Consider the following 27934-nt stretch of genomic DNA (forward strand, 5'->3'; position numbering starts at 1 on the left):
AAAAACCAAAAAAAAAAAAAAAAAAAAAAAAAACTTGCATGATATAGAAGGTAATCATAAAAATGGAAAAAATGATATGGAAGATTGATCTAAAGATGTGAGTAATAGCTTAAGAAGTCAACTGTAGGGGGTGCACCAAGTGGTGCACACCTGTAATCCCAGGACTCAAGAGTCAGAGGCAGGAGGATCTCAAGTTCAAGGTCAGCCTGGACTGTAGGATGAGACAGTCTCAAAAAGGGGAAAAAAAAATCAGTTGTGTAGTGGAGGGGAAATGAGACAGTCATACTAAGTATGGCACAATCAGTACTAGAAGAACAGGTAAGTAGAACAAAAAAGAAAAAGAAGCTTTAAAGAAAAGTATTTTTAGATGAACATGAATGTATTAGACACACAAAAAAAGAACATGAATACGGAAATGAAAAACAGCTTGTGTAAAGACAACTTCATAATAAAAAGGTTGGGAATAGTTTAAACATATAATTCTAGAAGGGATATGGTAGGAGAGAAGGATGGATATAACTAATATCTTTGAAAACGTCACACCACAATAAAGAGATTAAAATTTATATTACAGAAATTTAGGGCACCTCCGAAAATTTAAAAAGAAGAGATTCGTTTTACAATCTCCTAAAAACATACTGGAACTGATGTGGAGTACACATTTGAGCAATGTAATCAGACTCAAGGAAAGCAATTTTGGCTGACTGTTGTACAGAACAGGCATATTTAAGACAAGGTGAGCGATTAGAAATAAAAAATGAAGACAGAAAGGAGGAAATAACATGTAAGATGAGTCTGAGAATTTTCTGGTTTCATTTTGTTTTTTAGGAGCAGAAAAAATGGCTAGGCAAGGATATTTCTTGAAATAGATCAATCTGTAATCATAAAAGAATTTAAATTATCTCAAATTGATAATTTGATTTCAATTTCAGATTTCAAATTTTATTAGGAAGTCTGATTACATTCTTTCATAATCTTTCCTATTTTTCTCTTTCCAATTATCAAGAACCCTGTTGCATAAATAAGTATATATATCCTACTTTGTCTAGTTTCTAAAATTCAGAAAAACGTATGACAAAAATAGCACAAAGGAACACTTTTATGCATGTGAGTATGAGTCTTTGAGATCCAGCTTTCAAATGATTCTTTTAGATATATAACCAGAAGTGGGGTTGCTAGATAATATGGTAGTTCTATTTTTAATTTTTTGAGGAACCACCATCCTTTTTTCCACAGTGATTGTGCCATTTTAAAGCTCTTCAATGGTTTGCAAAGGCTCTAATTTTTCAGTGTCCTTACTATTTGCTATTTTTTATAGTATTTGCTATTTTTTATAATACCCATCCTAATTGGTAGATACCTCACTGTGGTTCAGATTTGAACTTTTCTTATTAGTAATGTTGAATATCTCTTCATAGGCTTTATTGTCCATTTGTAGATAATCTCTGGAGAAATTTCTATTATAAAGTTCTCTGTCCATTTTTTATATTAGTATGAAATAGTGTCATGCCCCTGTGGGGAAGACAAAGGCAGAAAAATTTTAAAAAGTGGAACAAAGCTAGCCAGGCATGGTGGCACATGGTTATAATACCAGCTACCAGAAAGGCTGAGACATGAAGATGGCAAGTTCAAGGCTACCCTGGCCAACTTAGCTAGACCCTCCCTCAAAATAAAAAAAAATTGTTTAAAAGGCTCTGCATGTAACTCAGTGGTAGAATGTTTGCCTAACATGTTTTGAGGTGCTGAGTTCAATACTCAGTACCACTAATAGCAACAATATCAGTAATGATATTCACATATATGGGACTACTATGAAAAAATGTATGGCAACAGATTAAGGAATCTAAATGAAACTGAAAACATTCCCAAAAAGACACAAATTATTGAAACTGAAATGAAATAGGAAATGTGGATAAACTTGTAACAAAACTTCCCATAATGAAAAGCCCCTGCAGGTCCAGATGGCTTCACTGATGAATTCTATCTTAACATCACTTCTTCACAAATTCTTCTAAAAAATGAGAGGAATATTATGAGGCCAAGTATTAACCTAATACTAAAACTAGATAGAGAAGTCTTAAAAAAACTAAAAACTGCTGGATGTGGTGGTATGCCTGTAATCCCAGTACCCAGGAGGCTTAGGCAGGAGGACCAGTGCAAGTTCAAGCCAGGATGGGCTACATAGTGAGATCCTGTCTCAAAAAAAAGAGAGGAGGGGCAGGGATATAGCTCTGTGGCATAGCACCTGCCTGGCAAGCATGAAGTTCTGAGTTCGATTCCTCATACCAAAAAAGAAAAGAAAAGAAAAGAAAAGAAAAGAAAAGAAAAGAAAAGAAAAGAAACAGAAAAAGAAAGAAGAGAGGAAAGGGGAGGAGAGGAAAAGGGAGGGGAAGAGAGGTTGAAGGGAAGAAAAGAAAACTAAAAATCAACATTCCTCATGAATACAAACAAAAAAATCCTTATCAAAATACGAGCAATTCAACCTAGCAACAAATTAAAAGAATTATTTCCACAGCCACATGAGATTTTTTTTCCTCAGAAATGCCAAATTGGTTTAACACCCAAAAAAAATCAATGTAATATATACCACATACAGTGGAAATGTAAGTTAGTGGCACAGGACATGGCTAGTATGCATGAGGTCTTGGTCTAGGCCCAAGCGCTGCAGGAGAGAAGAATGGAGGGAAGGGCTGAATTCAATAACCTAGACAGGCATGATGACACATGCCTGTAACCCCAGTACTCCAAAGACCAAGGCAGACAATAATAATTTTTTTAAAAAGCCAAAATGTTGGGGGAAAAGCAAATCACTATCATTAGAAAAATGAGACAAAAAAGTGTTGATGAGCACCTGATTTGGGGAAACTGGAATTTTCATTCACTGCTGGCAGATGAAACGGGTATACACACTCCAGACCTGGTGGTAGATACCAGGAACAACCTTCACAAGTAGTTCCTCAAAAGGTTCAAAAGACTTACCTCAGTTATTATACAACTCAACAGTTCCACTCTTAGGCATGTCAGAAATTAAAACGTATATTCATTTAAAAAGTTTATAATTTGTGTTTATAGCAGCATTACTCATAACAAAAATATAAATAACACAAGTATCAATTTGCTAATGGATAAATACAATGTGGTATTATCCTACAATAAATTATTTAACCATAAAAAAAACCAAAGTTCTAATACCACTACAACATGGGTGAACCCTGAAAACATGCTAAATGAAAGCTAGTTACAAAAAACCATATAAAAGACCTTTATATAAAATAGGGCAAATCTAGAGAAAAAATGGGCTAGCAGTTGCCCACAGATGGAAGGGCTGGAGGAAAAGAGACCTTGAGTTGGGTGATACGAGTGCTAGCTGGGTGCTACTTCAATGCCCCCTCAAAAGTCTCACTTCCAGATCAGGGTTTGGGGAAGTGACTGGATCACAGAGCCGATATTCATCAGTGAATTAGCACACTGAAGAGTTTATAGCTAAATGCGATGATGGAAGGTGAAGCCTGGTGAGAGAAGGTGGGTGACTAGGGGCATGGCCTGGAACGGTGTGTCTCTCTCCCTCCCTGATTTATCCCTACTTCCTGCTACCAAGCCTGGAGCTGTTTTTCCTCTTCTGTGGCCCTCTGCCAGGCTGTCCTTTGTTGGAGCCAGCCAACTATGGACTGAAACCTCCACAAACTGGGTGCCAAAATAAACCTTTCCTCCTCAGAGTTGTGGGTGTTGGGTATTGGGTTCCAGCAATAAGAGAAATAACTGAGGTGTGTGTGTATGTGTGTGTGTGTGTGAAAATTTATTATTGTGATGACTGTACAACACTGAGTATATTTTTTAAACCAATGAATTATATAAACAGATTAACTGTAATGCAAAAATTATCTCATTTCAGGCATTTCCAAATACAAATGGCAATTTAATAATACAAATCATCATAAGTCTGCCATATTTAGTCAAACTTATGGTAGCTATATGTGGTGGCGTAAGCCTTAATCCCAGCACTTGGGAGGCTGAGGCAGGAGGACTGCCTAGAATTCAAGGTCAGCCTGAACTACATAGTGAGACCCTGCTTCAAAAAAAAAAGTCCTGATCTTATACTCTCAGTGCCAGACAAAAACCTATATTGAGAAAAAAATGGGCCCATTACTTAAGACTTGAGATGTTTCAAAAACTACACTATCATCCAAAAAATCTCTAGTACCACAATCATTGAAAAAAAAAATCCTTTTATCATGCTCTTTTTTTTCACTTGATACAAGATGCTAAAAAATGCCAAGATGATAACAATGCCAAAGCCTTGGCACTGTTAGTAATAATAGCTACTGTGCTTTAGTCTACTAAGGAAGCCATGTGTAGTCTCACTCAATTATTCTAATAATCCTAAAATACAGGTGCTTCATTTTACAAATGAAGACAGGTGTCTTCCTCACCTGCAGTATGATTGAACTCGAAAGCTCATGCTTGCCAGACAAGCACACTATCACTGAGCAACATCTTTAGCTGGAAGACAGCCTTAATAGTAGGTCAATTTAAATGTTGTCGTTTTGTCCTCAAAATGCAGACTAGATAAGAACTCCACAAATAAAGGGGATTTAAAAAAAAATAAAATTATGAAGGACTATTTACTATTTCCTGAATTCTGTATCCAAACTACCAATTAATGAAGGGAGGAAAGAAAGATGAAGGAAGAAATTTTCAGGCATTTAAGAATTTTTTTTTTGTCTTTTTGAGACAGGGTCTTGCTATGCAGGTCAGGGTAGCCTTGAGTTCACTTTGTAGCCCAGGCTGGCCTCGAACTCTCAATGATCCTCCTGCCTCAGCCTCCCCAGTGCTAGGACAACAGGCGTGCACCACCAAGTCTGGCTTCAAAATATATTTTTATCTCCAAAATGCCATTTCAAAAAACTACCAAGACATACTTTCACAAATGAGGAAGGAGACTCAAAAAGGAAGGAAACAGTATTCTGGAATATCAGCCAGAGAAATCTGAAATCCCCAAAATGAGAGTGAAGGGAGAGCCCTTCAATAACCTAAAAAGCAACACGTACAAATTAGTAAAAGACTTAACTGTAAAATAAAAGAGCACCTGTAAATTTTAATATAGTGACAGGAGATGTAAGCAACTGGAGAAAGAATTCAGGAAAACAGTAATAGGTATCCGTGTTTGTCGTGATGGTTTCATGAATGTACACACATATAGTTTACTATATTTAAATTTACCTTAATATAGCTACTTTTAAAACTAATGTTTATTGTAACTGTTAAATTATGTATCATACAAAAGGATGCTTACAATCGCATGAAGAGGAGGAGTGGAGGAGAAGGCCAGGCACGGTGCAACACACCAGTACTGCCAACTATTCCGGAGGGTAGGGCAGGAGGATAGTAAGCTTAACCTTAGCCTAGGAATCCTAGCAAGACCCTGTTTCAAACACAATGAAAAGAGCCAGATATGTAATTTCATGGTGGAGGTCTTGCCTAACATACCTAAGGCCCTAAATTCAATCCTTAATAACACACATGCACAAAAAACCTAGTTAAACACAATACGCCAGATGAAAATTCATTAAATGTTGGCAGTATTATCTTTTGGATGATGGAAACACAGGTAGTTTTTCTTTGCATTTCTGGATCTTCCAAACTGTGTATGAATAAGAATTCAAACTCTAATTATGAAAAACTTTAAACCAGGAATGGTAGTGTACACCTATAATCCCAGCACTCTGGGAAGCTGAAGCAGAACGAACACAAGTTCAAGCTCAGCCCAGGCCACTTCGCAACATAGCAGTCTCAAAATTAAAAAAAACTTTAAAAGGGGATAGACATACAGCTCAGTGCAAAGGACCTGGGTTCAATCCCTAGTACAGGGGAGTTGGGGTGGTGTCTTTTACAACCTGAAACTGAGGTAAAGAAGAAAACTCAAGAGAATCAGATTTCATCTATACCTGCAAGTATAATCTCACTACTGATGATGGTAAAATACAACACTCAAAACCACCCTCTTGGGCAGGTATGAAAAGACTTCTCAAGAACAATTTTAATGAGAGGCACTGAGAAGTAAAAAATTGAAACACTCAAAAGACTTGAGTATTGGGCTAATGACCATCATCAGCCAAATGTCATCACTGAGTACTTCACTGAATATTCCTGGTATGAACTGAGATGTTAAGTGTAAAACATGAACAGATTTTGAAGAAAAAAAATAGAAACAGAAAAATTATCTACATTATTTTTATAATTTTTACATTGATTTCATGTTGAACTGATATTTAAATATGGTGGGTATAGAAGATAGACTATCAAAACTGTTTACACCTGTTTTAAAAAATGTAACTATCAGAAAATTTAAGGTACATATGTGAACCATGTATGTTGGCCCTTAATCCTAGCACTCTAGAAGCTGAGGCAGGGCAATTACAACTTCAAGCCCAGCCTGGGCAACTGAGTGGAACCTGTCTCAAAATAAAAATTTAAAAGTAAAGGTGGCTGTGAATGTAGCTCAGTGCACAGGCTTTGGATTCAATCACCAGTACTGCAAAAAGTAAAATAAACTACATGTGTGGTACACATTATATTTCTATTAGTGCTGATGCAGGGTATTTATTTACTTAACCAATCTGAGATACAATTACAATAAAGCCTATCATTACAATCTTATTTTCATCACTTTCTCCTTGGATTTCAATTATACTTCTAAATTTTAATTGATTTCATAGACTTAGGAACCCTAGAGTGATATATTCAATGATATATAACTAAGTGCTCTACTTAGATACATCTTCAACCTTAGAGACTATTCCATCATATAGGTTCTTTCTTTCTTTCTTTCTTTCTTTCTGTCTGTCTGTCTGTCTGTCTGTCTTTCTTTCTTTCTTTCTTTCTTTCTATTTCCTTTTTTTGTCTTTTTGAGACAGGGTCTCGCTATGCAGTTCAGGCTGGCCTTGAGCTCACTTTGTAGCCCAGGCTGGTCTTGAACTCGCAAAGATCCTTCTGCCTCAGCTTCCCGTGTGCTGGGATTACAGGTGTGTGCCACCACACCCAACTCCACCATGTAGTTTCATTAGTTTTCTCATCTATAAAATAGAGAAGACAAGTAAGTAACCCTATAAAAGGGTTACTGGGTGAACTAAGTAAAATAATATACAACACAACAATGTGGTATGTTACAGACTTGTTAGATTAAATAGCCATATAACTATTTCTATGCTATTTTCTCCCAAATCTCAAGATTTAAATTCAAGCCTCAATGAAATGATAATGAAATCATGAATTTTTAGGTGACTTTAGATATAAAATGTCAGGTTAACTTCTGAAGTTAGGTCTATGGTTGTACACTGTACTATGAATGTAATGTACTTTTTGTTATTCAAAAAATCCAGTCAAGTAGAAAAAATTATTTTCAGATGAGGATAAAGGCTCATAAATTAAGTGAACAGTATAATCACGGTCACACAAATATTAATATTGCCAGAAAACTTTGCTTTAATCCTTAGATTTAAAAAGGCACAAATCTCCCTTTTTTTTCTTGGTACCGGGAATCGAACTCAGGACCTTGCGCTTGCCAGGCAGGTGCCTGTGCCACTGAGCTATATTCCCAGCCCAAAAAGGCACAAATCTCATGAGAGCTCAATCTCACTTGGGAGGAAAAAAGCTACCTGACAGAAATAGATTATTCTCAAGAGACAGAAAAAAAAAAAAAGATACTGATAGAACACAAAAGAAATCCATTTGTTAAAAAACAAAACAAACAATGGGCCGCGTTTGATGGTGCACACCTGTAATCCCAGCACTCAGGAGGCTGAGGCAAAAGGATTGCTTCAAGTTCAAGTTTGAGGCCAGCCTGGATTACAAAGTGAGTTCAAGGCCAGCCTGAACTGCATAGCAAAACTGTCTCCAAAACAAACAACAACAAAAACCCCAGTATATACAAATAAATCAATCTTAAAGTTAAATCAATAATCTTTACAAAGTACCTTTACAAAACTCGTATCTAAAAGGTGCTGAAGATTAAGGCCCATGGTTTTTGTTAGCTAATGCCACTACTGTGTCTGTCAAAAAGGCTGAATGAAAAGCAAAAATAAAACATTTCATTATCTATATTGAAAACTAGCAATATCAGAATTTTACATGTACTTAGTTTCAGTATTTTTGGGGTAGAACTAGGAACTGAACTCAGGGCCTTTACACTGAGCTATATATTTTTGTTCTTTATTTTGAGATAGGGTCTCACTAAATTGCTAAAGTGCCCAGGCTGGACTCAAACTTGCAATCTTCCAGTCTCAGCCAGGCATAGCTGCAGCTCTTGCCCAAATCATAATCATTTGTTCTTTCCTAATATACACTATTTACAGAGCTTGTGTCAGGCTTAACAAATAAAGGCAAGAGCTAAAATTCATATAGCCACTGTATTTTCATTTAGCGGTAAAGTTTTTATCAACTTATGTTTCATTTAATTAAGTAAAAAACTAGCTTCAGGTTTATATTCTATATGAAATGTTCTATGAAGAGTGGGTTACAGTTTCTGTCTTTTAAATTAAAATAGAGACCAGAAAATATAGCTTTTTGAAGTAAAAGTATTTGGTTAAATTTTTGGCTTTTTACCTGTCTATGTACAGGGCCATATTGTAAAATACATTTCTTAGAATGAGTCTCAGTGATAAGAGGTTTCAAAGCCATGACAAAGTCATCTAGAGTAAACCATGCTATACATTCACATTGGAGGGAGTTGCAGGAATCAGGCTTAATCAAAATAAAACCCTCCCTTTGATTATGAAAGAATAAGTATATTTAAGGCAAGGGCCTAAAGTTGACAGGATAGTTCAACTCTTCCACTAAGTTCACTAATAAAATAATAAACTGACCAAGGTCATTCTTGTATAGCTTGAATTAAAACCAAGTCTCCTATTATAACTCTTTAAACTCAATTAGGCTGTAGAAAGCTACTTTAGCATTTAAGTGCTAATTTAAATCTATTTTGATTTCTAATAACCAAAAGAAATTACACATTAATACAACCATTTCCTCAAGTACTATTCTACCAGATTAATGACCATGGCAGCTCTCCCATTAAAAGCTTTTTCTAGCTAGTTACTTGGTACTTAGCTTTTTATGGCACTTTTCTTTCGCCATTATGCTCAGTAGTGCATGCAACACACTACATTTAGTAATGCAGCATGCGTTGTTTGGAAATGAGTACCTGTGGCCATAATGTAACTGAAATTTCTTAAATTTCTGTGTTTTGTTCAAATTTAGAAGCAAAATAGTACAAAATCTAATTAAATCAGATTATATTTTTGTGATCTATGTACCTACCTCACTATTAAAACAACACAAATATCTTAAGTGGTCTCATTTGAAACAGTAAAATTTTACAGTCATAGAGTCTTTCTCCTTTTCAGTATGACCCATTATGCTGCTCAGGTAGAAAGTTGGCAGCAATTTAAATTTAACCAATCCAGCCCACAGGGTTACCTTTTCAGATATATAAAAATATATATACAAGACATATAACGATAGTGAAAAACTGTTAATACCTTGATTCTACAGAAACTTAAATAGTTATTAAAAACAGAATGTAAGGCTGGGCATGGTGGCATATACCTGTAATCCCAGTATTTGGGAGGCTGAGGCAGTTCCAAGTTCAAGACCAGCCTGGGTTACAAAGTGAGCTCAAGGCCAGCCTGAAGTGCAAAGCAACCGTTTTATTTTTATTTTTATTTTTTTTTGGTTTTTCTCCGGTACTGGGAACCGAACTCAAGACCTTGCGCTTGCCAGGCAGGCGCTTTTGCCGCTGAGCTAAATCCCCAGCCCCAAGCAACCGTTTTAAAAAGAAAAAAATAAAAAATAAAAAACACCAAAAAAACAAACAAAAACACCAAAACAAACAAACAAAAACCTACAATGTAATGCATCTATTATCTGTGATGAGGAAACTGTCCATGTTAAACAAATAAAGATTACACACGTTAAAAAAATACTGCCCTTGGTGGGAAGAAGAGAATTACAACCCCAAAACAGGAGATGAGTCACAATTAAACTCAGTCCAAGCTGGTGTAACAAGTTATCAGATCTGATTACCCAGTTTTAGCCATAGTGATGTTCACAGGCAGGGAGAACTTACGTTCTTTGCAAGAACTAGAAAGTCCACAGAAAACCTGTTAGAACTTGAAGATTTAGTACTGCCTTTGCTATGAAGGGAGAGAGGGAGACAGTAAAGCCTTGAAGTATATGCAAAATACTTCATTCCTTATGTGGTGGTACACACCTGTAATCCCAGCACTCAAGGCTTAGCTAAAAGGATTGCCAGATAAGAGTTCCATGCCATCCTGGGCTACCTAATGAGCTCAAAGCCAGCCTGAACTACACAGTGAGGCCCCGTCTAAATCAAACAACCCCCCCTCCCCCGCCAAACACCTTCATCCTCATGTCCTAATATAATACATCTTCAGAAACACATAAAGACTGAAGTTAAGATAGATACAGTAGTACATGCCTGTAATTCCACTGAGAGGCTGAGGCTGGACGATCACAAGTTTGTGTCCATCCTGAACAGTTTAGCAAATTAGTAAGACCCTGTCTCAAAATAAAAAATGGAAAAAGGCTGGGGATGTAGCTCAGTCCAAATGGTTCTATCTCTATTACGCTTTAAAAAAAAAGACATTAAAATTCAATTAGACAAAGATGATACTCCATAAAGGAAAAAAAAAGCTGCAAATAGGATAGATTACCATAGCTTTATACAAAGACATATTACTATATCCACTTCCCTAATATTCATAAGACTCAAAATTTAGTTGCAAAGAACTGACCAATTTCTCCAATTATTCCAATAAAGGACATCAACTGTTCACCTTTAAACAATTCTGTTAATGATCAACAAAATGCCAAATTTTAAAAAACTGCTTAATATTGAGAATTAGACATTGAGCTTTATGATGACTAGTCAAACATTTCTGGAAGAATGAATAAATCTCTAAATATTCAGTCAACAATTACAGTATGAAACACCAGAATGAACACTGAAAAATTACCAAGTTTGTCTCTGAGTCAAAAACAAGTTGAACTAATAGTTCTAATGCATACCACAAAGGTTAAGAGAAGCACGCTCAGCTTTTTCAGTAAGAATGAAAAGGAAAAACAAAAATGATACAAGCTTAACTTTCATGTCTATCATTTGTTGGTTGTTATCTTTGCAAATTATTTTATCTTAGTCTCTTCATCTATAAAATGGAATATATCACAGGTATTAAGAATTTATATAAGCACAGTATCTGATTCATAAACAGTATCAAATCTTTATGCTAGTCTCACCATTTCAAGAATGTAACTACTTTAAACATATGTATTTCAATGAACTTTTAATCAAATTTTACATTAGGCCCTAGAAAGGGAACTACTGAAAATACAACTAATCATAAAAAAATACAATTAATAAGAAGGCAGAAATTTAAAGACATGTAACTTTAAGAACTTTTTTGTTACAAAAACAGTATTATTTGATGTGCCAGTTACCTCACCATATTATGGTCCCCCTACAGCCCCCTAACCCGTAACAGGGATTGAGTTCATGGCCTCACTCATACTAGCACTCTACTACTGAGTTATCTCCCCAGCATTCTTTATGTTTTATTATGAGACGGTCTGGCTCAATTGCCCACGTTACACTTGCAATTCTCCAGCTTCAGCCTCCCACATAGCTGAAAATAAATGCAGGTATGTACCATCATGTCTGACTTTAACAATTTAATCTCTAAATACTAGGACAGAACATAGAAATGAAGGAATAACCACTAATGTAAGTAATTGCAGAAGTAAAATTTTAAACAGTAAATAGGTGGTAAACATTTAGAAGTATATATCTGTGTATATAAAGATAAAATTTGTATTTTAATAGTATAACGAAAGCCAGGCATGGTGGCACATGCCTATAATCCCAGCACTTGGAAGGCTGAGGTAGGAGGATCTCAATGAGTTACAGGCTACCCTGGGCTACACAGTGAGTAGGAAAATGTCTCAAAAAGTAAAAAAAAAAAAAAAAAAAACTGTAACAAATGTATCCACAAAGATAGATTAATTTTTAAAAAAAAAATTACCAGAATTTGAAATTCACTTACCAACTTTAGAGGGAAAATTATACTTACTACACTTAAAAGTAATACAAAACTAAGTTAAGTAAAACCAGAACTAAAATGACTACATAATTTGAATATATACAGTGCTATACTGTTGATATTAAATACTCAACCAGGGGCTGGGGATTTAGCTCAGCGGCAAAAGCGCCTGCCTGGCAAGCGCAAGGTCGTGAGTTTGGTTCCCGGTACCGGAGAAAACCCCCCAAAAATAAAATAAATAAAATAAATACTCAACCATAAAAAATATTTTCAAGAAAGAAAAAACCAGGTGTGGTGCATGCCCTTTTTTCTTTTGAGATGGGGTCTCACTGTACCCTGCCTCAGCCTCTGGAGTAGCTGCAATTAGAGACATGGACTACCACACCCAGCTTGATTTATTTTTTTGTTCACAAAGCAATAGGTAAATTCCTTTCTCCAATTCCAAAAACTGTGGGCCCTAGCCTTAGAATTTTTAGATTACTTTAGAACAAGCAGTTAGCAGACAGTCCCCTCAGCTGGTTTCTGTTTCAGAAAGTTCAGGCCCAAAGAAAGACATTCATCTGCAACAGAGAATGGACATGGAAGGAACGGAATTTGAGAGTAGAATGGGGACTGGGGGGAATGAGAAGATCCATCCAGATCATGATCAATACCCATATTGTCCCTAGAAGGTCAAGGGCAGGGAAGGATGATGCTGAGGCAATAATGGTAAGAATTTTCCTCTTGAAAATACTGCACAAGATCCTGTTACTCAAGATATTCTGTAATTTGGCCTCCTAAGCAGATATATTTATGCCAAAGAATGGAAAGCTCTTTCCTTATAACTTTCTGAACTGTGTGGAGCTCTAAAAGGACAGAGAGGGGAAGGAGTTGTGCAAGAAAATAATGACCAAGTAAATTATCGGTGACATTACACAAATTAAATTTTAAATCAGTAATATAACATATTTGTGACCCATGCCCACTGTATATATGAATATATATATGAATGAAAATATATAGTAGGCATGGGTTTTACCATACATATACAGAGTCTGCCAAAAAAAAGTATGTGTACTTCAGGCAAAGAAAAATGATGTTTTTTCAACAGATGGGTGTTACCCTCATACGGAGGACCCCATAGGATGTTGTGTATTGAAGAAAACCCACTACACAGATAGCACTTAGGGAAACTTAAAATGCATGTGCAGCAATCTCAATGACCAAAGTTACTCAAGTAGCAATTTACCTAATAAATGTCTGGAAGCTAACGGCCACTACTCTGAGCACCTCTTATAATTATAGAGGTCTAGGTAACTTGTACTAATCCCATGATCTCCATAAGTTTAGTAATAAAATTTTCTACAAGTTTTTCTTTTACTTAAGTGTGTATAGATTTTTTTTGGTGGACTCTGCATATTAAAATAACATCTATTATTAGGGGAGAAATGAGGTAAATTATCATATATCCATACAGGAAACTATTATGCAGCAGTTAAAAAATATTCATATTGGCCAGATACAATGGCACACATGTAATCTCAGCAGTCCTAGAGCATGAGGCAGGAAGAATATAAATTCAAGCCCAGCCTGGCGAACTAGGGACTTGGCAAGACCTTGTCTGAGAAAAAAGCTGGGGATGTAGCTCAGTGTGAAGGCCCTGGGTTCAATCCTATGTGCTGCAGGGTGGAGGGAGTGGGGGTGACTAAATATAAAAACCTACCATGAGGGAAATACATACATATATGTATGTATCACATTCCAAGGTGATATATATCAGCTCTGTCCTTCAGTGATGGAACTTTAGTAGGGTTATTTGGGTTTTTACTTTTTCCTGTTTTCTAAAATAGTTCTGAATATATATTACTTCTAATGGAAGACTGATTAGGAAGTAGTTTCCTTTAAATGCATTATAAATTTCCTATATTTTCAAAATCTTTGGTATGCTTAGAGTAGACTTCACTAAAAAAATTAAATAAAGGAAGTAGACTAAGGTTATCTTGAGTGGGCAGGAAGTGGAAAAAGTACACTAAGCTTTTCTCCCTGGTAGCTTAGTCAATATACAAAACTAAACTTCCTCAAAGAATTTTCAATGTACTTTCAATGTTATTAAAGCCTTTAACACTTGGCTTTTTGCAAACCTCTGAACCACACACTAATACCATTCTAAAATCAAACTAATTTATAATATTCTTATACTGCCTCGAATTGTCTGAGAAGCAATGTACTTTCTTGCAAATCTCTAAACAAAGGCTGAAAGTGGAAAAAAATTAGCTTTACAATATATTAACCATGACCTCAAACTTTTTTCTTAGTGATCAAATCCATCAATGATCAATTTCCTAAGTTTAGTTTTAACTCATTTGTAAGCCACACACTCTAATTTTCCTACTGAGAATTAAAAAATAATACATACTCGAGTAAACATTCAAGTGTTATATCTTAACCTCGTGATCAAAACTTAAGTTACATAGCTGCATGGGCACAGTAGCACAAAATATCAAAAACAATCATGGGAATATACAAAAACCACTAAATTTTTAGCCTAAAATTTTAAGTTTTTAAGCATGGGAAATGGTTTTCTAGGAAATAAAATAAGCAAATTTTAACACTATATTGCATAGGGCATCACAACAATGTAAGCGCACTATTTACTTTATAAATAGTGTGCAAATATTGTTATTTATCTAAAAAACAAAATTTGAAATGAGAAGATGCTTTTAATATGTGGTACAACAGGCACGCTGTACCATACCATGGAGTAGCATGATCACAACTATAAAGACAAAAATCAAACGCACAGAATAGTACATGAGACAAATGGTAACAGTTTATCTATCTCTGAAGGTACAGAGAGCAAGTGATTTTTTTTTTTGCTCTTTAATTTCCTAATTTTTATAATAAGAAATAGTACTTCCACAATTATTTTTAAAAAATTTTGAGCCAGGTATGGTGGCACATGCTTGTAATCTCAGCACTTGGGAGGTTGAGGTAGGAAGATCACCATGAGTTAGTTCAAGGCTAGCATGGGCTACATAGTGAGTTCAAGGTCAGCCTGAAAAAAAGCAAGACCTTATTTCAAAAAATGAAGGAAAAGCAAAACAAAACAAAAATCCCACAACCTTTTTTGTGTAAGATTTAAGAATGGCTACAAAAAGCTAAAGTAGATGTAAGAGTTGACAACTCAGATAATTTAGAAAAAATCAAATTAACATGTAGCTATTAGCAAAGTCTCTTAAAGGCTCTTACATAAAAGGGAAATGGGCTACTACAGTCATTAAATCACCACCTAGAGCATTAATGGTGAAGCTATAGCATCCATACAGCATGGGGCTGTTTATTATCATTGAAAGCTTTGAAACGTTTGCCATCACCGATCTAGTTTGGAAGAAAAAAAAAGTTATAATATGTACAGGTACAAATTATCTATGATGAATGTGATTGTTATGTGTATCTAAAATGTACCAATAAAATCTAATGTAAAAAAATGAGAAAAGTTTTGTCTTGGCATCTCAGATACGTATTTTTTATTTTTTGAGACAGGGTCTCACTATGCAGTTTGGGCTGACTTTGAACTCACTGTGTATCCCAGGTTGGTCTCAGACTTACAGCAATCCTCCTGCCTCAGCTACCTGAGTGCTGCAATTATAGGAGTGTACCACCATGCTCTGCTTCAAATTAGTATCTTATAACTTTATTAAAATTAAGCACTTAACTATATTTTCACTATCTTTTCCCTTTTATTTCCTGTAGCAACACAACTAAATTTATTTTGAAAAAGTACAAATAGTTGAAATATAAATAGTTTCTCTTTCATAAGCAAAAATAACAAAAGGCAATTTAACTTATTTCTTAATACCATTAAGGTATGAATAGGACTAGCTGGGCATGGTGGGACATGCTTGTAAGCCCAGCTACTTGGGAGGCTGAAACATGAGGACCGCAAGTTCAATGTCAGCCTGGATAACTCAACAAGACCCTATCTCAAAACAAAATTTATACATAAAATGCAAGGAATATAGTTCAGTGGTAAACTGCTTGCTTAGCATGGGTTCAATCCCCAGTGTTGCCAAAAATAGGTTATGAATATGAGCACTAAATTACCTAACAAGCTTAAGAGGCCACAATGGCCAAAAGTTAAAGAATTTATAGCACCAAGTTTACACATTCAATATATGTCAAAACATGCACTAGGCCGGGTATGGTGGTACATGCCTGCAACCCAGCACTTAGAAGGCTGAGGCAGGAGGATCACTGCGAGACCAGCCTGGGCTACAAAGTGAGCTCAAGGCCAGCCTGAACTGCATAGTAAGACCCTGTCTCAAAAAAAAAAAAAAAAAAAAAAAAGCCCTAACAGTTTATCTGAAATAGATAAAATATTTCATATTAAACACTGACTTCTAAATATGTTTTGGTAACTACCATACTCAAGGAAAAGACCCTAAGAAACACCACTTCTGACAGATATCCTGGTAAATGACAAAATTTTAACTGGCGGGACTCCAATTTTCATAACAATCAGGTTGTAAAAGCACCACAAACCAAAAAGACAATACTTTAAAACCCCAAATTTCTGTATTTGGCAACAGCAAAAGAATTATGGTTTGTAAAGCATGCTACTGAAAGAAACCACAAAAAGGAAGGTACTAAGGTATTTTTAAAAGGAAGCAGTAAACTTACTGTGGCATCAACTCTTCTACAACATTTTAACATAACAGTCTTAAATCAGCAATGGTCAACAGAAACAATATAGAGCTATGTGCAATTTTAAATATTTTAGTACCCATCTTAAAAATGTAAAATAAAATTGATGAAATTAATATTTATTTAACCATTATTTCCAAACATTATCGTTTCAATATGTAATCCATTTATTAAAAATTGAAATGTTTTAACTTTTGCCTAAAATTTTCAAAATCCAGTGTGTATTTTACTTACAGCACCATTTGGATATTCTGTTTCATCAGAATATTTTACCTAAACTAGGTACACGCCTATAATCCCAGCACTCTGGCAGGAGGCTGGAGAATGGCAAGTTTAAACCCAGCTTAGGCAATTTAGCAACCTGGGGAAACTGTCTCAAAATTAAAAAACTTAAAAAGGGCTGGGGATACTGGGCATGGTGGCACACAGCTGTAAATGCAACACTTGGGAGGAGAGGCAAGAGGATCGCTGCAAATTCCAGGCCAGCCTGAACTACACGGCCAATCCTTGTCTCAAAACAAAACAAAAACACTGGGCTGAAGATGTAGCTCACTGTGAAGGTCCTGGGTTCAAATCTCAGTAGTGAGGGGAAAAAGAAAAAAATTTTGACTAATGTATTTCATATAACTTACAGTTGATAAAGTAGATTCACAAAAGCCACTCACTCACTCCAAGCTTAAAAGTTTTATAATAATTAAATCAAGTGTCAGTTTTTTAATGTTAATTTATTAAAGTTCAGTTTCTTAGTCAATTTTTGCCACATTTGAAGCCCTTGATAACCGCATGTGGCTAGTAGAGATCAGAAGGAACTACACAGCTCTAAATACTATACTATACGCTGTAAACTCACAAACTAACCAAAGGCAACCCCAGAATAATATGGTCCTACTATGGAAATTTCTTCTAAAGCTGGCACTAAGCAAAAATATAGCATGACATACACAATGGAGAAAGCAAAAAAAATTTCAAAACAGAAAAATACTGAAATGTGATAGACTCATAGCAGTTATCTATGTTTATACAGAATGATTTTGGGTGAGGGTAAGGAAACACTTTCCTCCACTATTGCAATCTTTTCCTGCAACTACAAACTAATGAATTCAGGGCAGTTTATATATTATGTTTTCTTCTAAGATTAAAAAGCTATATCATATTCCCAAAGGCAGCAACAAAAATAACGTAAAAGGGGCTGGGTATGGTAGCATAGACCTGTAATCTCAGTACTCACAGGCTGAGGAAGAAGGATCTCCAAGAGTATGAGGCCCCCTTGGGCTACAAAGTTGAGTTCAAGGTCTGCCTACATTACAAACTGAGAGACCCTGTCTCCAAGAAAAAAAAAAAAAAGTAAAAGGACAGACAAAAATTGATTTTAAAACCACTGCTGTTAGACAGGATATTTGAGAAAGAGGTATACAATCCTGCTGTAGTAGGAACTGCCTGAGAAGGGTGCCTGAGTAGCCATCAGCCCAGAGGAATTAAAATACTGGCTACACACAGGGGTATTATACATACTAGTATATATACTTAGAATGGTAGGAACCAGGTTTCTTACTCTTGAAGATATAAATATGGAAAAGGGGAAAACCTGAATGAACTTTACATTGAAACAGAACTGCAGAAATCAGTGTGAACTCATGGCTTTCAATACATATAGAGACAAACACGTAAGACACAGAGGCACAAATATACATGAATACTTTTATTTTCTAACTGCTATGGTCTAAATATGTCCCCCAAAATTCATGTGCTATAAATCTGACCTCCAGTGTGGAGTGGGAAGTAGAGTTCCACCCTCACAAATGAATTAATATTGCTTTGTCTCTTGCTTCCATCATATGAAGACACAGCAAGAAAATCCTCACTTCATCTGCATCCTGATCTCGAACTTCCTAGTCTCCAGAGCTGTACGGAAATAAACTGTCTGTTCTATAATTACTTAATCTATAATATTCTGTTACAGCAGCTCAAAGAATAAGACAACTAATTCTTCACTGAGAATAACCTCAAAATAGCAAATGCTCCCCCACTACAACCACAAATATACCTGGCACTACCTAGATACGGTTTTCGAAGTATAAAAAAAGACACTAGGGCTTCATAAGAAATGGCTAGGGCAGAGTTGTGGTGACAATAAAGTAAACCTAGATAGAGCATCCTATGCAGAGAGTAAAGATGTCATCAAAAAACTACAGACAGGTTAGTAACAAGGACATAGAAGGCAACTCTGGAAAATCTGGAAGAATTACTACCAACTTTTATGTTTGAAAGTATTTCAAGTTACTTTTTTATTTTAAAGACAAAAACAATAAAAACGATACAAAACTTCTAAACAAGTCAGTATGAGAGTAACAATGGTTAGTACATTGCTTATTGTTATCTTCACAGTAGTTGCTCAGATTACAAGATACAGGCATGAAAAATTGACTAAACGATGTAAGCACAAAACTTTCTTTTCAATGAACTAATAGAAATTAGTACTACAGTCAGCTTAGCTATTGTGTGTGTGTGTGTGTGTGTGTGTATGTGTGTGCGCGTATGTATATATTTACTTTTCCCTTCCTTTTTTTCTCCTTTCCCCAATCCTAGTTTCTTCCCTTTTGAACAGTTTCTTCCCATTTTCCAATATCTACTGTACATTTTCATTCTTATTCACTCTTTTAGATTCTTAGACTAGGGAGACAACACACACAAGACTGATTTATTTCACTTATGAATATGGTCTCAAGTTGCATCCATTTACCCATAAAAGCTTCAAGTTTACCCTTCTTTGTAGCTGAGTAGTACTCCATTGTATAAAAATATCACAACTTTTTTATTCATTCCTCGGTTGATGGGCATCTGGGTTGTTTCCAAGATTTAAATATTACAAATTGTGCTGCTAAACACATGGGTGCACATATATCCCTGTGGTATGATGTTTTTAATTCTTCTGGGAAAATACCCAGGAGGGGAATAGCTGGGTCAAATGGGACCTTTAATCTGAGTTTACTGAGGAATCTCCACACTGATTTCCACAGTGACTGTACCGTCTACACTCCCACCAACAGTGGAGAAGGGTTTCTTTTTCTCCATAGCCCCTCCAGCATTTGTTACTGATTTCTTGATGACAGCCGTTCTCTGGGGTGAGATGGGCTCTCAGAGTTATTTTAACTTCCGTCTCTCAAATAACCAATGACACTGAACTACTTGCATTTCTTCAGCTGAGAAGTGTATATTCATCTCAGATGCCTATTTTTGGATTGGATCTTTAAGTCTGGGGAGTCTGATTTTTTTCAATTCTTTGTATGTTCTAGACGTAAGTCCTTTGTCTGAGGGACGGTTGGCTAAAATTTTTACCCACTCTTGTGGGTTGTCTTTTCATTTTGTTGGCGATTTCTTTTGATGTACAAAACTTTTTAATAAGATGAGATCCTAGCTGTTGATTCTCTGGAGTATTTCCCACGCAATTTGGGTTTTGTTCATGAAATCTCTGCCTATATCTATGCCTTCCAGATTTCTACCTACTTTGAAAGTATTTCATATAGAAGTTTTTTTTTTTTTTTTTTGGTGGGGTTTTTTGGGGGTGGTATTACTATATCCATCACAGGATGATAAGGAAAAAAACTGTATCATGTAACATTTAGCTAAGCACTAGTACTGCTTAGGAAGTAAGCTTTACTCATATGAAGAACAACCGATGTTTAAAAAAACATTAAATGAACAAAGTATTCTTTTTTAATAGCAAGTGGTTCACTGGTTAAGTACATGGTTTCAAATGCAGTAATAAATTCACTTGAACAGGAGATGATAATTAGGTCAGAAGAATGCATGCTTCTTAGTCATCAGAAAACCAGTGGCTATTTGGGCTGTCTCACAGAAATACAAAGTCACTCAGAGGCCAAATCTTAAAAGAAGATGCATCCTCTTATTAGTTCATACTGAATAGGTCCACACAACTGGAATCTAGAATTCTGTAGATTATCACCTTATAACCACATGATTCATTGGCACCTTCTGATACCATAAAAATGTCAGCTAAGATTTTCAGCAAAGACAATATCTGAATTTAATAAAGGTAGTCTCCACTGATGGTTGAGAACATATCACAACACCACAAAAATATTCAAAAACACAATGTACTACACAGCCATACTGCAGAGTAGAGCCAACCAGTCAACAGGTTTTTCCCAGAAGACCACGAAGCATCGGCCTACGTAGACTCTGCCACCATCAGCCACTGGTTTGTTCCACAACACATTCAATTTTTAGACTAGCTGCAGGGCTTCCAGGAAAAAAAAAATCTAAAACACATCTCTAATCATCCATGGTTTCAGGACTTCTGTACCCTGCAGAATTCCCTTGACCTTACATACTGAATAAGGTATTCGTACCAAATACATACTCACTGAATATTTGTGAAAGATTATATTAGTCAAACTATGCCTGAGCCCTAGAATGCTCACCAGCAATTATCAATATGCCTCCACATGTTTTTAAGAGTTTCTAATAATTTCTTTTCAGTCTGAAAACAGGAGCTTTTGTTTTAAATTTGGTAATATCCCTAAACTGACACAGCAGGCTGGGCAGGGTGGTACACACCTGTAATGTCAGCACCGGGAGGCTGAGGCAGAAGGTTGCTCTAGGGTTCAAGGCCAACCTGAGTTACATGTCCATCAACAGGTGAAAGGATAAAGAAAATATGGTATTCATATATAATGGAGTACTATTCTGGCATAAACAAGAATAAATTTGAGTCATCTGTAGGAAAATGGATGTACCCTGAGACCATGTTAAGTAAAATAAATCAGACGGGGCTGGGGATTTAGCTCAGTGGCACATCTCCTGCCTGGCAAGCGCAAGGTAGTGAGTTTGATTCCTGGTACCAAAAGAAAAACAACAAAGAAATAAATCAGACACACAAGCTTAAATATTGAATGGTTTCGCTTATAAAAGAAACCTAACATATAAATAAAGAGCAAAATGAAAGACAGATAGTAGGAAACAGAGAAACAGACCTTTTGCAAATGGAAAGAGGACCAAGAGATGATGGGGACAGGGGAAGGAGAAGGGAAGGGGATGTAAAAAGAATTAAAGATGTGTTGTGCATGTACATGTACCAACTTCCCACAATGTGTAATCATTATGTTATGAAAACATGTACTAATAAAAATTTTAAATGTTTAAATAATACAGAGTCAATAAGGGCTGGGGATATAGCTCAGGGGCTTAAGTGCCTGCCTGCCAAGCGCAAGGTCCTGAGTTCAATTCCTGGTACCAAAAAAAAAGAAAAAAAGGAAGAGTCAATAGAAGCAGGATGTGAAAAAAAGAAAAGATGCTGCATCATCACAGTTAATAATACTTACATGCCAGGTCTTGTCTTACATAGTTTACATTCATGATGAGGCCATAATTTGTATGTCTTGCTGCCTGGCGGCTTGAATCACTAGTGGTACATGCAATAGTGTCCCACTGGGCAGTTTTGTATCAATTTTATTAGTAAAAAAGACCCATAAAACTGCCTGATGGGACAGTCATGCATGTACCATCAGTGGTTCAGGCTGGCCACAACATGTTAATTCATTCAATCATAACAACTGCACAAAACCTGTACACTTTACACCTACTTACACACAGGAAATTGTAATACAGAGCTTGCCTTAAGCAGACACAATCACATAGAAGTGACAGGATTTGTATCCAGGCAGTACAGTTTTGATTTTATTTGTTTTGGGGGGTAGGGGAGCTAGGGATTGAATCCATGGATTTGCTCACCTTACGCAAACACTATCACTGAGCCATATACCTAGCCTATATCCACTATGTTACACTGCAGAAAAGTGGCCTCTTCAAACCTAAACTGAGGTCACACTAAGTCTCACTTATTCCCAGTGACCACATTTGTCCTATGTTAAAACAAACAGCAAGACCTCAAATAAAATGCAAGGTACTGAAAATATGTTAATATAATTCAAAATACTGGTATAGCAAAGACCTACTAATTGTAATAATTGAATTAGTTCATGTACATTAGCATTTTCAGAAATTATAATTTGGGAGGCTGAAACAAGGGGATCTCAAATTCAATCATAGCCTAGACAGTTTAGAGACTTAGGGAGACTTTTTCCTCAAAATTTAAAGAGGCAAGAGGATATAGCTTAGTGTGAAGGCCTTGGATTCAATCCCCAGTACTGCCACACAAAAAGAAAAAAAAAAAAAAACAGAAAACGAAATGTAATTTTCAATTCCCACCAAAGGTCTTTCCCACAAAAACAAATCTACATATACTTTACATACAATCTTACCTAAACAAAATCATATTGTCTCCTACTGCATTCTGTCCTTTCTAAAAGGACAAACATTATTTTAAACAAACTATCACTCTTTCCTTAATTTACAAAGCAGCTACCCTGACCTAAAAGGTAAAGGTATGCTCTGTACTTTGCTTATATTCCTAATTAGTGACTCTTAAGAATTTAAAAACAAACTCCAAAGACTACTCCCTAAAATCTAGTTCCTGAGACTGAAAGTTAATACAGATTCTTATCCTAAAAAACAAGGAACATAGCACAAATGAAAAAGATAAAGGGGGAAAATCTTTAATGCTCAAATGCGGAGATTCAGTTTAATGAATCATTTTAAGAACTACAGCAAAGAAATTAAAACTTCTGAGTCACAGAACCACATCCCATATCTGCAGCCCTGCTACACTCTTTGAAGAGAAATAAGCCTTAACTTAGTAAAACCCAGAGACAAAAGCAAGCACTGAGTAGATTTGAACAAAAATTTGGATTTGCTCTCCCCTTTTGGATGTATCTGTAAACAATCTCATCAATATATAATGCATCTAATAAATTCTCACTTTAGAGGCAACCTGGGGAGGAAATATTTAAGTTCCGTCTTGTTTTGTTTGTAGCAGGAATTGAACTCAGGACCTTGTGCTTGCCAGGCAGGGACTGTGCCACTGAGCTATAACCCTGGCCCTGGAGAATTATTTAAAGTAAATAAATCATTACTAAATCTGTGTATAATTCTTTTTAGAGAATCATGCTACGTTTCCTAAAAAACAAGATCTGTAAACTCTAAAGGTATACCCCAGCAGTAATATTTTCTGACCAAAGCAACTGGGTATTAGGCACACCACTTGTCTACTAAATCCAGGTAAAGAAATCTTAATTGAGCATCTCAATTATTACTAAAGACCCTGGTATCAAAGTATTACTTAGTATTCTTTATTAACTGATAATTACTTTACCAGATTGCTATCTGTACTGTGAATCAAAATAAACTTTACAGACAGTACTTTGATTTGAGCCAGGGGCATGGTAGCACAGCACTTAGGAGGCTGAGGCAGGAGGATTACTGTGAGTTTCAGGGAAGCCTGAACTACATAGTGAGTCCAAACTACAGAGGGACTCTGTCCCAAACAAAACAAAACACAAAAACCAAAGAGCAGGAGGAGAAAGTAGTTTGACACGTCTACCACTCTCACTCATCCCCCAGTCTATTTATAAATGCATCTGAGGTGATAAAATCAATACCCAAAATAGAGACCTGAAATGTGCCATCCTTAGTGACTTAAAGGTGCCATTACAGACCAGATTTCTCCAGAAATCTGGCAGACACTTCCACACCAACATAGTACTGCTTCGTTTCAAATTACTAATTAACCATCTACTGGATTAGAGATACATTCTCCAAGTTATAATTAGATCCTAACTAGTTTAATTTTTGGTCTTTTATCAATCTAAACAAGTTTCTTACATGTTCTGTAATTTCAGGTTCCTCATTTATCAAACAAGTAGTCAGGACAGCCTAGATATGTCTTAAAAAGGAAAGAAAACAAAACAAAACAAAATATACATTTAGTGAAAAGGTTTTCCTTTTTCCTCAATGCTTTAGTAATTTTTTGGCTTGTCCTTTAATTTATATCCGAAGACAAAAGTCCAAACATTGACCTACTGACACGTTAGAAGGCATGTACTCCAAGCATCCTGGTTAAAGACCAAAAATATAGGCCAGGTGTGGTGGTGCATGCCTATACCAGCTCTAGGGAAGGTTAAGGCAGAAGGATTGCTTGGAGTTTAAGGCCAGCCAGGGCTACAAAGTGAGTTGAAGGCCAACCTGAACTGCGTAGTGAAACCGGGTCTCAAAAGACAAGAAAACCAAAAACAAACAAAAACTCCCCAAAATACTACCCAATCCCTGGGGTAGAATAATCACTCTTTTTAAAACCAAAATGAAGCTAGGCGTAGTGGCGCACCCTTATAATCCCTGCAGTTTGTAATCCAGGCACCTGGGAGGCTGAAGCAGGAGAATCCTCTGAGTTCAAGACCTGCTTGGGCTACAAAGTGAGCGCAAAGACAGCCTGAACTACACAGTGAGATCTTGTCTCAAAAAAAAAAAAAAAAGACGAATAAATAAATAAATAAAACAAAATGAAAAATTGCAGAAGGATGGGTGGACAGATGACATGCAAGTTTCTAAGTAAGAGTATCACTCAGTGAGTGACCTAGGATTCATTTGGTTCTGCAGCCAAATCTTGAGCTGGCTTAAAAATAATGTGATGTAAGGTTTTCCTTACTTTGATCATGCCCATGCCTAAGAAAAACTGAGAAGCTTAGACAAAGTTTTTATCGTGACAAATTTAAGCTTTCTGCACTATACTATTGGTTTCATAATAACGTATCAGAAAATTCCAGGCAATAAAAGCAAAACACACAAATCACATTCTGAGAAGGATTAAAAGTGAAATAACTGAAACAAAATTAATCCACAAAATGCTCAATACTTAGTTGGGTCTAGTGTTAAAAAATAAGAAAAAAAAATCATTAAAAATTATCTATTCAAATATGAAACTTTAACAAAATAATTAACAGGCAAATTTGGTGCCAAAAGAAAAATGTTTGCCGGGTAAAATTTCACCTGTACACCGAAAGATACTTTGGTCTGAGTATGACTTTTTACGTATAACTGACCAATGGAAGTAGTTATAGTTTGGTAACTTTTTTTTAAAAGATCTGTCATCTTTCCAACTCTAAACCACTATAAACTCTAAACCACTATAAAATGAGTAGTTTATACTTCCTGTTGCCTTAAGAGTTCCATATGAAGTACAGAACTCAAGAAATTATGTTCCAAAGAACTTGTGAGCATTTAAGTTTACTTGTACGTGCTGTGTTAACTTCCTTTCACATCTGATATGCCCTGATCATTGTAAGCTCCCATTCAAAGGATTGGGTCCCATAAATTGGTTCATAGATAAAGTTAAGTTTCAAGATCATTCACTTGCCTATCCTATTTAGCTTTGTCTATTTTCTTATCGAAAAGAGTATTGATAACTGCATTCTCCATGTATGATGTAGCTGATACTTTTCCTTCAGTGAAATTCTGCTTCTAGCAACAAATGCTAACTTCCTGGTAAGGCAGCAGTCAAGCAGGTTGCTAAAAAGTAGGTCCAGCAACAAGTAACCCAAACTTAGCTGTTTAAATGTAAACTATATTTATCCATCAGAATGACATGCCATTATTTATAACATGAAAAGCTCCCTAATCGATCTAAAAGACAAGGCACTGTGACTTCTTTGGACTCTCGGTAAAGTCTAAAAATCTTTCACACGCCAGGCATGGTGGTGTACACCTGTAATCACAGCTACTCAGGAGGCTGAGGAAGGAGGATCAAAAGTTTGAAGCCAGCCTGCCATTTAACCAAATCTTACCTCAAAACTTTAAAAATGGTTTGGGTTGTAGCTCAGCGTAAAGATGCAATCCTCAGTACCGTGAAAACAAAAGAACTCTTAGAACAAGATTAAAATGATGATAACATAATTCTCAAAGCATTTAAATAATTTTGCATGGGCTCTTCTACTATTCACCGTAGAGTGAATGGACTGAAGACGTTTATTTTAATAAAGAAAGTCTGGTCACTGCTAGCTACCATATGGGTTTTAAGCATCATTAAGCAGAACAACAGCAAAAATGTTCTGTACCTCACTAGTCCCCGGGCATTTATCTAAGAGGCAGAGACAGACTTTTTTATATTTATTTTCTACTAGGCGTCCGTGCAGCCATCGAACAGATGTATCCAGAATTGCTCTTATTTTAAAAGAACAGCCTGACTTCACGGATGGAAACGGGCTTCTAACACAAAGGGAGCTCCTCACCGCAGAGGCGCTGATGAGACTGAAGTGCACTGGGCAAGAAGACTCTGTACTTTGCTAACTCACAAACTTCCCCACCGAGCCCTGCCAGACACTGAATCAGTCACAAGAGACCATATGTTTGTACTAAGATGACTTTCACCCCCTGCCTAGTAGCAAACCCCTCTGGGTATCAATCATTTTTACTTTTCCCAATCACCTACGTACCTGCTCCACACTCTCATTTCATCCTCTCCCCGAAGCTGGCCACCCCTCCCACTCAAACAGCGGGAGACTTGCGCGTAAAGGGCGAACTCGATAAACGGACCTAACCGTGCCAAACAAACTCCGGCCAAATTCGGGATCCTATCGATCACAAAAGTAGGTGGGGCTTTTTTACCTGCAGCTCACACCAGGCGACTTCCACCGTGGTTTCGGTGTCCAGCCCTTTGTAGACCGTCTTAAAGGAGCCTCTGCCGATTTCGATGTCGAACTTGAGGAAGCGGCCGTCGTTGGACATCCCCACGGCCTTGGTCTCCAGCTCCTCGATGTCATCCTGCTGCTGGCCGCGCTCCTCCTGCGGCTCCTTGGCGCCGCCGCCGCCGCTGCCGCTGCCGGTCCTGGCCGGCGGAGGCTCCTCTTTGCTCCCCGCCGGGCCGGGCTGCGGGGCCTGCGGCGGGAGGCCCGGCAGCTCCAGCGCGGTGGCGTTGGAGTCGCAGATGACGCTCCGGCGGAAGAAGCGGTGCTCCGTGGTGGTGGTGGCGGCGGCCGCCCCGCGGCTGTCCTTGTCCATGGTGTGGCGGCGGCGCCGGTACTCCTCGGTCCGGCCGGGGACGGCGTCGGACGCCGCGGCCCCCAGCTTCCCTCCCACGGAGGAGTCGGAGCTGGAGCCATTCTTGGAGCCCGGCGCCGGCGGCGACAGGAACAGGGAGCCCGGCGTGCTGCTCTGCTTCTCGGCGGCGCCGCCGGACATGGTGGGTCGGCGGGGCAGGCGGCGGGCGAGCGCGCGATCCGGGCGGGGAGGGC

The 27934-nt window shown here is 37.0% G+C and overlaps 1 protein-coding gene across 18 annotated transcripts in view; it reads right to left on the minus strand.

Annotated features, from left to right (window-relative positions):
• Nucleotides 1-27934, minus strand: part of Wnk1 (WNK lysine deficient protein kinase 1) — a 130199-nt gene extending 102265 nt beyond the window's left edge. For all 18 annotated transcript variants that reach the window (XM_005395993.2, XM_005395992.2, XM_005396003.2 and 15 more), the window contains exon 1: nucleotides 27309-27934. In XM_005395993.2, coding sequence (XP_005396050.1) covers nucleotides 27309-27881 — 573 coding nt within the window. In that variant the 5' untranslated portion in view covers nucleotides 27882-27934. The remainder of the gene's footprint in view (nucleotides 1-27308) is intronic.

The sequence above is a fragment of the Chinchilla lanigera genome, unplaced genomic scaffold (genome assembly GCF_000276665.1).
Source record: "Chinchilla lanigera isolate Chin_1 unplaced genomic scaffold, ChiLan1.0 scaffold00053, whole genome shotgun sequence".
Lineage (NCBI taxonomy): Eukaryota > Metazoa > Chordata > Mammalia > Rodentia > Chinchillidae > Chinchilla > Chinchilla lanigera.